This window comes from Girardinichthys multiradiatus, chromosome 20, assembly GCF_021462225.1.
Source record: "Girardinichthys multiradiatus isolate DD_20200921_A chromosome 20, DD_fGirMul_XY1, whole genome shotgun sequence".
Lineage (NCBI taxonomy): Eukaryota > Metazoa > Chordata > Actinopteri > Cyprinodontiformes > Goodeidae > Girardinichthys > Girardinichthys multiradiatus.
This window is the reverse complement of record NC_061812.1, coordinates 33,641,308-33,653,786: the sequence shown is the minus strand read 5'-3', so window position 1 is coordinate 33,653,786 and position 12,479 is coordinate 33,641,308. Positions and strand designations below refer to the sequence as shown.

General features: G+C 41.4%; 1 protein-coding gene across 1 annotated transcript; it reads right to left on the bottom strand.

The window, feature by feature from the left end:
• Nucleotides 1–4,524: 4,524 nt before the first annotated feature.
• Nucleotides 4,525–12,221, bottom strand: LOC124857255 (keratin, type II cytoskeletal 8-like). The gene is made up of 9 exons (XM_047348445.1): nucleotides 11,724–12,221; nucleotides 8,084–8,292; nucleotides 7,099–7,159; nucleotides 6,903–6,998; nucleotides 6,639–6,803; nucleotides 5,540–5,665; nucleotides 5,138–5,358; nucleotides 4,987–5,027; nucleotides 4,525–4,866 (listed from the first exon to the last, which is right to left on the bottom strand). Exons 1-9 carry the CDS (start codon nucleotides 12,132–12,134, stop codon nucleotides 4,586–4,588), a joined length of 1,611 nt encoding a protein of 536 aa, XP_047204401.1. The 5' UTR covers nucleotides 12,135–12,221; the 3' UTR covers nucleotides 4,525–4,585.
• Between the last annotated feature and the right edge of the window lie 258 nt (nucleotides 12,222–12,479).

Below are 12,479 nucleotides of genomic sequence, written 5' to 3'. Positions count from 1 at the left end.
ATTTTCTTTTAAACTCCTGTGTTTCTACTCCAATAATCTCCAGCTGTGATAACATTAAAGAGAGCTACTGTCTCCTCATAATGACCAAGAGCAATATTTCTAAGTTCAGCATTGTTGCAGCAAGGTGGAGCATGCACAATGTTAGTTTAGCGGGTCTTCTAAATGTGTAAAGTTGACCCATTCCTCCCATTGGCTAAACACATAACAGTTAAATGAGCTGTTGAGTGAATGAATGTGCCAATGTGTCACCTAACAGCATGATTCAATATTTAGATGAACAAGATTCTGAATGCAGAACTTGATTAATCAATGTGCGCATGAAGCAGAACCCCAGCAGGTACCGTATGCATGTTACTCAAATCAGGTACATTTGAATGACAGATTATAAATAAACTTGCAGATATAAAATGTCCAAACATCCAAACTGCATAGTAAATATACACGTTCATGTTTATCCCAACTGATTTTCCACATTTTGCTTTCCATGTTTTGAGTGTTGTGCCTCAGTTTCCTTTATGTCTTGCTTTAACACCTCCATTCACTTTCTGACTGCCTCACCTGCTGTGCATAATTTTTGTCCTTCCTGGGTTTGTTGTTTACAGTCAATTCTTTGATGTGTAATTCTATGTTTATTTGTCATGGCAGGTTTAGTTTTATTTTTACGGTTTAGTGCCTTGCTGCGGCATTCTCTCAACTGACTTTGATTTCAGTTTGCTTAAGATCTTCTCCCTAAATGCTTTACTGTAAGATTAATCATCTATGAATATTATTTTTCAATAGGACACTATCACCTGCGTATTTGTAGATCAGGTCTTTCTGAACTGGTTATATTCCCCTTATAAAATGGACAGTGTTAGTTGCAACATTGAGGTAATGCTTCTGAGCTGAATCAAACAGTCAACTTCACATAAATTGCTTCACACACAGAATATATCAAGCGGACCTCATGTGCTACGGCCTGCCTGCCTGCCTCGGTCCTCCATCAACCCAGCATTCATCTTTGCCTCCGACTTCAGACACTCTCTCTTCACTTCCTAAACTGCTGAAGTAATGTAAAGAAGAGTAGAAATGAGCTAATCAATTCAAGAAATGTTAAGCAGCATGATGAGATTGGAGCCAAGAAGCCTAACATCTTGGTTGTGAAATTTTATGCTGTAAATCACTGCTAACATAGCATTTTATCCTACAGACAGGAACATTTCTGTTGGATTTACTTTAAATTTCTGAAGTCAACTAAAACAGTTGGAGTATGTCTGACTAGTTTGTCATCTTACACCACTGCAAAGACTGTTGAACAATATCACAGTGCTTCATCGACGCACGAGCCGAGTGATCCACCGCTAAGAGTTGTCAGTTTGAGGTTTGAGAGGACAAGCTCCGAGACAGGCGTTTTGGCCACAAACAGATAGAACCGGGCGGGCGCTCCATCCCGCCGAGGGCTTCCCCCGCGCACACCCTCACCCGCCCGGAGACGGGGATTGGGGAGAAGAGTGGAGGAAGTTGCCTCGACGGGGGAGGAGACATTGAACCTCCCGTGCCCACTCCGAAGGAGAGGGGAGAGTTGGGTACCCGTCGGCGCACGGAGGACGGCCAAGGCTGGGCCGTCACACCGCGCTGAGGTTTAGGTTCTGAGTTCGGGGCCCGCAACGTGAGTCACCGTGGACGTGGCGCCGCACCGCCCAACCTCCAACACGCAGCCCCCGTCGCGAGGTCCCGCTAGGCCCTTCGGGAGCCTAGCGGGCCTCCCCCCCGGAGGCAGGCGTGCGGCGCCAGAGGCGCCTTCGGTGGGTGTCGGGTCCCAGACTACACTTTGTGTAATCATTGTTCTTTTTCTACTTGTTCTCTGTTGTTCATGACAATAAAAAGCAGTAATCATCTGGCGGTCCTTTTCTTTCTCTTTGTGTAAGTAATTTAATCAAGTGGTGACCTATCGGGTGTGTCCCACTGTATTCATAACTGAAGAACATCTGTGAAAACAGCTTCACAAGAGCTTTGTTGTACAGTCAGTTTTACTATCCGAGAGGAACAGGTCAATTTTCAACTGCTGGTGTCATCTCATGTTAGATTTAAATGCTGCTGTGAACATACTCGGTTTACAGACCCTTTCTGTGGTTTCATTTTTGCTCAGTTAGGTCATTGTTTTTCTTAAACCTGAACATGCTCACATCTGTCCCAGTGTGTGTCAGCTCTGCATTGAGAAAGATAAACAGTGGGTGGGATTTGGGGATTTGGGAAGTTTTCTGTTTCTGACTACATAAGAGGTCGTATGACCTCAGGCGGGGCACCACCATCCAATAATCATGTTCAGACCTGTTCTTAAAGGGCTTGGACAGTTTCTTTCTTTTTTTACTGGAAGAGAGAATTGTCCAGCTCCTGAATCATAGATCATATTTAGTTATTTGCACAATCACTGCACCCCAAGTCCTATTTTTGTGAAAATTGGCCTGTCTGTTTGAATGATATTTTATAGTAAAAGAGATCTGTTATCCTTTAACGTGATAAGAAACATTGACCAACTGCTGATTTTGGAGAAACTCTTCAAGCATATGTACAGCAGGAGCAAGGCAGGTTGGGGCTCGTCAGGTGTTTCACAGAGAAAAAAAAACATTGATTGCATCCCTCACATCCTTTAAGTTTCTCTTGCTGCCAGCACATGTTTTCCCATTGCTGTTCAGTGAAGTGTAAAAACAAAAACTTTTTCAATGATTTATTTCTGTGGTGACACAGAACAAAACTAAATGCAAAGTTTTGATGTATTCCTATGAAAACTGACATTGTTTACCAACATATGCAAGCTGTCAAATAAAATTTGCAGTGTACAACATCTTTATTTACTTCCCTATTTTTTTGTTGTTTTTGAAGTTATTACAGAAAGAACTGAAGGCTCACATGACAGCTGTGCTTTGTAGCACCACCACCTGCTGGCTCAAAACTGTCAGTGCAATAGTCACGGATTGATGGCAAAGCTACAATACACTCGAATTTGTTTCATTAACAAATGTGTGCTTGCAAAAAAAAAACACAGTATGTATGAATTTCCAATTAAGAAATTTAACAAAATACTAAGCTTTTATAAAGGTCACTAAAGAATAAAAAGCAGCAATTTCAGCTTTGTGGCTCTGTGGTTTGATGACATCACAAGAGGCACAACAATCAAGATGGTCAGCTGACATTAGTTAACATTATGGGGGAAGATAGATATTGAAATAGATTGCGAGGTTTTTAAATTGAGTTCCCCTGGTCTTCCCCGGTCCTCTTTACAAACATTGTTGTGTTTTATTGTAGCCAAATTGTTCTGAAATCCATACAATGCTTTACATTTTTTTTAAACTGCATCTCAGTAAATTAGAATATTATAGCATTCCAAAGCTGCCTGCGATGTTAGATGGAGTCTGTAGAGCGATCAACACTCAGACTGAAATGTTAAAAGAGCAGAATCGCAAGCAGGACACGATTCTTGAACAGAATCGCAGCCTGGCAGCGGTTGGACTCAGAGGTTAAAGGATATAATCTTGGAGAAGTTGTGCGCTCCAGATCTGCGGAAAATAGATTCCGCAGATCTGGAGTTCAAGAATGGTTCAAGAAAACCAAACATTATTAGTAACTTGGACTTTAGCTGCTCTTACACCAATGACCCAGCTTTCTTAATTAGATTACTTAGTTCAACTTCAGCACCACTAAAAGCAATATATTATTAGCACCTGAAAATGTGGATTAAAACTGTTTGGTCCAGTGACTCAGCTTCACTAGTTAGAATTCAGTGGAATGATGAGACTTCTTAGCACAAGATGCTTTCCCCTACATAGAGGACTTAATGATATAATTACCTCTTTAGAAAGATTGGTTTAGAACCAGCTCTTACCAGTAAAACCCAAAGGATTATTAATGTTATCTGTATCATTGTAATATTGACCAGAGATTTTTAGGTTTCTCAGAAGGATTAATAGATTTTTAGATTTCTTAGCATTTGATTTGTTTTTCTGTGTTCTTTGTGATTGTATTGTAATTGTATGTACAGCACTTTGAGTGTCTCGTTACTGAAAAGCGCTATATAAATAAACTTACCTTATCTTACCTTATAAAAAAATTTATTTATTTCAGTAACACTGGAACACTGAGTGTTGCTCAGTGTTCCAGAATCTTTTATTCAGATGAACATAAGCATTTTATTGGGAAACCGAACTGTTTGATGTCACTGGAGGCATGGTCACTTAAACGGTTATTTTTTGCAGCATAAATTTGATCTTGATTAAATTTTGTTTTACCACAAAACAACAAGACAAATTTTTAAAAGTACTAATGACGTGTTCTTCTTGACATGATTGTGTATGTCTATAGTAAGTTTGAGTGATTTCAAAGAAAAGTCTGGCTAGTAGCTTTAAGAACTTGTTTACCAGCAGGGGCTGGAAAGCTAACTGCATCATTAGCAGTACTTTATTAGACATATCAGAAAAAAATGTGTGTTTAAAGCTCTTACTTCAGGACATAACATTATTTCAAGGAGTATTAATGAAGTGACTGATAGGCTGGGAAGATGTGTTTTATTTTTAGCCACGAAGATGAAAATCAGGAATAAATCACATCACTATTCAGCTACAGCCACAGCTTTAGCCTCCATCTTCTCCTCCTTCTCTTCTTCCTCCTTCTTCTCTACAGCAGGGGATTCCACAGTTACTTCTTGTTTCTCCTCCTCCTTCTCCTCAGCCTTGCTCACCACTGTTTCAGTTGTGGTCACTGTAGTGGTCTTCACAGCCCCACCTTCGAGGGCAGAGACTGAACCACTGTTCGACTTAATTGCATCAAGGGAAGAGCTGATGTAGGATGGGATACGGGACGTCTCCAGGTTAAAGGAATTATAGTTAAAGGCTACATATGAAGAAGAGAGAAAGTATTAAAACGCAAAGTTATAAATGTTTGTGTCATTGTGTAAGACGAATGGCAGAAAGGTAAAACTGTTATATGCATATGGGTACAACACAGACTTACACGTCTGCTGAGACACGCTGGTCTTGATTCCTGTTGCTAACCTGTAAAAGAAATAGAAACCAAGAACATGCAAAAAAGAGGTATATTTTTCTAGTGGATGCAGTTCTCATTACGACCACAGGGAAGAAAAACTCCAAAAGCAACCATGTACCTGGTCTCCTCTCCTTCTAGCAGTTTTTTATAAGTGGCTATTTCAATATCCAGAGCCAGCTTCACATTCATCAGTTCTTGGTACTGACGGACCTGCAGGGCCATGTCCTGTTTGGCTCTCTGAAGAGCTTCCTCCAGGTCTCTGATCCGAAGTTTGGCATCCTTCACTGCCAGCTCGCCTCGCTCCTCGGCCTCAGCTATCTGCGCCTCCAAGTTGTTTCTCTAAGAGTGGGGGAATATAAGCAGAGAGAGATGGAGGAAAAAATAGCTTATAGCCTTTATAAATTGAAACAGAGTAGCTTCTGAATTGTGGAAATATAACATAGAATAACGAATAATCAAATCCAAAATTATTCTAAAGTAAAGAAAGTAGACTATATGCAGCTTAAACTTGAAGCCTCACCTGAGCTTTGACCATGTCAATCTCAGACTGAAGCCTCATTATTTTACGATTCATGTCGGCAATCTCAGCTCTGGTGGACTTTAGGTCATTATCGTATTTACCAGCTGATTGTTGCATCTCTGCAAACTGGAATAATAGGAGACACACAACATAAAAAGCAGTTTCAGTTTTAGTTCTCTTCATTGTTACATCTGTTGCTTATTATGTTTTTCAGCTGCTTTTAAACTAAAGACACGTCACTCTGACTGTGTTTGCCTCATGGAAAGTATATAAATAGTAGTATCTTAATGGTTTCCCAGAGGAGCAGAGCTCACTGCATGTAGATAATAATATGAAACCTACAACAATCACATTGTTAGGCCAGATGCTGTTAAAAATAAAATGTTAAGCTAATAAAGAAGCCTTGCTGAAAATTAACAAAATGACATGGAAACTGACATTGCTTTCCTAAATGGCAATCAGCTTTTTTAATGTTGAAAAATTACCTTGGCTAAATTAGAATTAGATTTCACTACACGTCCTTTTGCAACATTCATGCCTCAAAAATTGTAAAAGTACTGTTTTAAAATGACCAATATTGTTAAATACCTAAAATTACCCTAACAAACTCCGACACACGAAAATGTTTTAGCTCTATCCTATAACTTCATTTGCTATTAATCAGGCTTATAATATAATGCATGGTTAGGCTTACAGATTTAAATAAAATTAGTTAGAGTTTCAATGATACTGTGTTCCTTCCCATCAATACAAGAAATGTGTAGAATTAAACATTACCATCCTTTTATATTTAGAGATAAGGTGTTACAAAACGTTCTTGTTGTTCTCTCATGATTGCAATAAACCATCTAGCACTTGATACATGTCTGAATAACGTATCTGGGTCTTTCTTATTACAGCCGGTTTTTGAATATACAGAAACATATGAGAGCTGTGGAAGAGTAAAAAATAGGTAAAATCTGGATTCCCTGATAATAAAGAAAAAACACCCAACAGTTTTAATCAATTACAATCATTCTGATAACTAAGAGAAAAAAACAATGTGAGTGTACTTTACTGGTTAGCTTTCAATCTTAAATAACAAAGCATGTTCTACCACCTTGTTCTGGTACCAGGATTCAGCCTCTGCTCTGCTTCTGTTGGCGATGTCCTCATACTGAGTGCGTACTTCAGCAATAATGCTGTCCATATCAAGATCACGGCTGTTGTCCATCTCCACCACAACAGATATGTCCTTGATCTGATTTTGCAACTCATTAATTTCCTACACAAAATTATAACATATTAAATTACTGTAGAGAAATGAAACTTATACTTTAGGGAGCCATTCATGTTGAACTGTGTAGAGAAAAAAGGTTTTTACTGCATCAAAGATCTGTCTCAAGAACTCTATCTCATCCGAGAGCCCGTCCAGCTTGGCCTCCAGCTCCACTTTGACCATGTAGGCTGCATCTGTGTCCTTCAAATTATAACAGAACAGTCATGGGGTTTAATGATGAATACTGTAACGTTTTAAAAATGTCACAACATATGTAGTTTATAAGTAAATTTGCTCCAACCTTTTTCATAAGGACGAAGTTGTTCTCACACTCATTGCGCTTGTTGATCTCATCTTCATACCTTAGAAAATAAACTTGTATAACATGTGTCAAATATACAAAAGGCTTTATCAGCTTTGAGGTCAGCTTCCTACTATCGGCATTTATCATAACTGTTGTGTACAACAGTCTTGTCTTGGATCTTTTGATTAAACCAAATAGCTGGATGCATGTGAGACTCAATCGGCTATCAGTTTTTTCTTAATCCTCGATTAAGAATTTGTTGTTTGTTGTTGGTGTAGTGTGGGCGATGTTTTTTTTCATCCCCACCACAAAATCATAGTCTTTTTATGTGTGCATGGTTTGCAAAACTGTATTTTAGGCCATGCACATTACATTTTCTTTTAACAAATCTGGATTTTTTCTAACAATCAAAGTGTTTTCACCCTTTACAATGATGATCACAGTGAAAGAGAGACTGTATTAGGTGCAGCTGTCTGTGTCATGAGACAAACTCTGTGCTCAAACAGCTGTCGTTAAGTGCCAAATTATCAACAAGTCATATCAAAACAAAGAGTAAACGTGCTAGCTTTAGCATACCACTTCAGCTAACTGCTCCACGTGAAAAAATTATTAGCAGGAGCAGGATGTGAATTTACTGAGGATTATAGCTCAATGTTTCAAGTCAAATGTATGTTTAGAAACAACAAGCTGTCCCACACAAACAGATGATGGGACAAAATATCTATGACTGAAAAGAATGTCATTCACAAATAAGTCAGGGCTGATTTTAATGTATTAGACTTAGATTCTGTATTAGTAAATCTGTATCAGGGACAATTTTCTATATCTAATTCTTCCCCTGTTATAAAACTTCAGGTTGATTACTAGAAGTCAGGTAAAGCTACAAAGAATGGACTTTGGGAAAGCCGGACTAACCAGTATTTGAGGCTGATAAAAAATTTCAAAAAAACAAGTTTTAATGTTTAACGGCAGCTGCACATACTTGTTTTTGTAATCCTCCACCAGGCTAGTCGTTTGGTGCAGGTCAGACTCCAGTTTGACCTTTTCATGACCCAGGTTGTCCAGCTGCTTACGAAGGTTGGCGATGTACACCTCAAACATGGCATCGTTATTGGACCGAGATGTGGTCTGCTCCTGTAGAAGTTTCCACTTGGTCTCAAGCATTTTATTTTGCTGTTCTAGGAAGCGTACCTGGAGACAAAGAGGTTCATGAATTAATAATAATGAAAGAAAGTTAGTTTCTTCTCTTGTTTTAGCATTATACAAAAAACTGTGGACATTTTTGATATTGGCCTTATGGCTTTCTTTCCAGGGTGACACACCTAGAATGGTGTTAGAGGGCATGAAGGAGGTGATCTGTCAACAAAGGCTTTTACAGTGTTTTTAAAGGGTGAAATTTGTAAAACCTATATTTTGTTTGTTCGTTCGTTCGTTCGTTCATTCGTCGTCTTCCGCTTATCCAGGACTGGGTCGCAGGGGCAGCAGACTCAGCAGAGACGCCCAGACGTCCCTCTCTCCAGACACCTCCTCCAGCTCCTCCAGGGGGAGCCCAAGGCATTCCCAGGCCAGCCGAGAGACATAGTCCCTCCAGCGTGTCCTGGGCCGTCCCCTGGGCCTCCTCCCGGTGGGACGTGCCTGGAACACCTCCCGAGGAAGACGTCCAGGAGGCATCCGGTATAGATGCCCGAGCCACCTCAACTGGCTCCTCTCGATGTGGAGGAGCAGCGGCTCTAATCCGAGCCCCTCCCGGATGGCCGAGCTCCTCACCCTATCTCTAAGGGAGTGCCCGGCCACCCTACGGAGGAAGCTCATTTCAGCCGCTTGTATCCGTGATCTCGTTCTTTCGGTCATGACCCAAAGTTCATGGCCATAGGTGAGGGTAGGATCGTAGACCGACCAGTAAATTGAGAGCTTTGCTTTTCGGCTCAGCTCTCTCTTCACCACAATGGACCGGCACAGCGCCCCCATTACTGTGGCAGCCGCACCGATCCGTCTGTCCATCTCCAGCTCCATTCTTCCCTCACTCGTGAACAAGACCCCGAGATACTTAAACTCCTCCACTTGAGGCAGGAACTCCCCTCCAACCTGAAGAGGACAAGCCACCCTTTTCCGGTCGAGTACCATGGCCTCGGACTTGGAGGAGCTGATCCTCATCCCAGCCGCTTCACACTCGGCTGCGAACTGCCACAGCGCATGCTGTAGGTCTTGGCTAGAGGGAGCCAGCAGGACCACGTCATCTGCAAAAAGAAGAGACGAAATCCACTGGTCCCCAAACCAGACCCCCTCCGGCCCTTGGCTGCGTCTAGAAATCCTGTCCATAAAAGTTATGAACAGGACCGGTGACAAAGGGCAGCCCTGCTGGAGTCCAACATGCACTGGGAACAGGTCCGACTTAGTGCCGGCAATGCGGACCAAACTCCTGCTCCGCTCGTACAGGGACCGGATGGCCCCTAATAAAGGGCCCCCGATTCCATACTCCTGGAGCACCCCCCACAGGGCATCACGAGGGACACAGTCGAATGCCTTCTCCAGGTCCACAAAACACATGTGAACCGGTTGGGCAAACTCCCATGAACCCTCGAGCACCCTGTAGAGGGTATAGAGCTGGTCCAGAGTTCCACGGCTGGGACTAAAACCACACTGTTCCTCCTGAAGCCGAGGTTCGACTATCGGCCGGACTCTCTGTCAGGTTTAAACAGCCTACAATACTTATAACATCACAAAAAGAAGAGAAAGACAAAGAATTAGTTATTTCATTCGCAGCGAGTAGAACGGACAGAGACGTGTTTTCAGTTACAAATCTCTCTACCGCTCTGAAAACCATCTGTCCGACCCTCTCTTTTTATTATCTTTTCGGAGGTCCCTAATTACAAAGAACGTTACTCTCTTAGGATGGGAAAAACATTTTGTTTGTAAAAAACAAAAAAAAACTGCTTCTCTTTCATCTATGAAATAACATCAGAGCAATATTTCTCAGTTTTTTTTATTTTTTTACTTTGCTGTTTTGATTGACTGTACATGAAGACAGAACAATTCATATCAGATTAACATGTCCTGGTTCCTAATGTTTCTGATAAGTTACATTCCAAAAATATTTTTTTTGTTTCAGGTTTTTTTTATTCCTGAATATTCTTTGTAGTGTTGTTGACATGTTTTGGGGGCAGTAGAAAGAGGAGCTTATGCTGGGTGCCATTCATGCAAGAACCGTCAATGCACAAATTACCTCATAACAAACAGAGAGGGTTGATGTTGAGACGGAGGTTGAACAAATAAATGTAAAGCGTAGGGGTTGACTCACAAAACAATAATAGGTTTGACCGCTGAGAGACAACAAAAGTTAAACTTTCAGCTTTAAAAAAAAAACTATGCATTTTACACAGAATCCTGCATTTCAACACAAAATGTCCCACATGCCAACTGTACAGCTATTCTTTTTGCCATCCTCACTCTGGGTGGAGTCCAGCTTCAACTAAGCCGACAGGAGACTTTTCTGTGTGTACTTTTTTGTACTGTGTCACATTGGTCCGAGGAGTAATGGAAGAGTAAGCTTTGTCTTTTGATCCAAGGAATTATAGCAGGCTTTCTTTGAAACTAGTTTTCATTATGAAGTGCCTCCTTGAATCAAGAAAACTAATACACAGTGTAAAAAAATGACAAATAACTGAAAAATCAAAAACTGTTTGTAGCAGAGAACAAGTATAGGTCTGTAAAAAGTATTTTTATGTTTATTTTAGACAGTCTAACAATGATACATTCTTCCTCTGGCATGAAAGCTTTCTTGGCCTCATAAAACTGGCATTGTTCAAGTTTCTGCTGCTAAGATTTACTGAGCGTCTTTAAAACATGCCTTTGTTTGCAGCTATTTTTCAAACTGCTTCCACTCCTTTCAGTTTGAGTTTAAACAAACTGTATGTATCCAGGCTACAAGCTTTGAAAAGCACAGGGCATTTGTTAAACTTTGCAAGACAGTAAAAGATCCACCAGAAACTTGGTCTTCTTCCAAAAGTGATTTTTGCAAGATATTTCCTATAGGTTAGATGTACACTTGGACTGAAGGTGACTATTCTATCTTAGCTCTATAATTCCACCTAAGAGTTAACAAATTTAGAAAACTGCAGAACAAGCAATATCCTCCAGATTTGTTCCACAAATATCACAATGTTATAAAGAATATTGTTGCCAATGACCTGAGGATGATCACCTGTTTGGCTTGAAAAACAATCATTTCCTGTGCACTTCCTGAGTTTTTATCAATCCCAACTCTCAGGAAAATACAATCTGCATTTTGTTTCTATTTCTGCTGTGGATAAGAACTGTTGTTTTTTCTGTCCTGACAGCATAGGCAGACCAGTGGGTCTGGTTACCTTACTATGTTAATGCAGATTTGCTCTACAACAAGAGAAACAAGGATATTCCCCCTGTTGCATATAATGTATTCAATAGCATCTAATTAGGACATTACGGACTACGGCACAGAAGTTACAAAGACACAGAGATGCATCTTTGAGCTTGAGCTGGTCCCCAGGCTTGGTGGGGAAAGTCCCCCACCAAGCCCACCCTCCCCCCAAAACGAATTTAGCTAACTCTGATATTTTGTGATAGTTGACTCTTGAGTGACTGACCTTGTCGATAAAAGAGGCAAAGCGGTTGTTGAGGGTCTTGATCTGCTCCTTCTCCTGGATGCGGACGGCCTGAATACTGGGGTCAAACTCAAGATTAAGGGGAGCCAGCAAGCTCTTGTTTACAGTCACGGCTGTGATGGGGGCCACTACTTCATGGGCCATACCCCCACCGAAGCCCACATGGCCGAAGTCCCCTCCACCTCCTCTCAGTCCAAACCCCCCAGCAGCACCCACAGCAGCACCACTGCTACCGACTCCTCCATAGGAGTTGCGGACAGCGTAGCCCTGCCTGGCAATCCCACCACCACGGCCCCCATAGCCGGAGAATGAGCGGCTACTGTAGCCCTGGCTAGGGGCCCTGGAGGATGACACCGTAGAGAGGGTGGTGGACTTCACTGCTCTGACAGACATGGTCACACTGGGAGTCTGTTGGACTGAGGCGGTGAGAGAGGAGAAAACTTTACTGAGGAAAAGAGAGTCGGGCAGATGAAACCTCCCTGGCCCTCAGTGGTATTTATCAGAGGAGGGGAGGGACCCCGCTGAGGTGGGATTGGCTGGAGTGAAGAGGGGAGAGTGAGAGCAGTAGAAGTGAGGCGATGTAAGTAAAGAAAATTACATCATGTTTCACATTTACAGAAAATTAAAGTCTCAAGAAAAGCCAGAACAGTCTCAACTTTACTGTTGTAATACAGAAAAAAGTCTTGCATTTTTTCATACTAAGCCTAACTTAGTTTGCAGTTGTTGATAGGTTTTAAT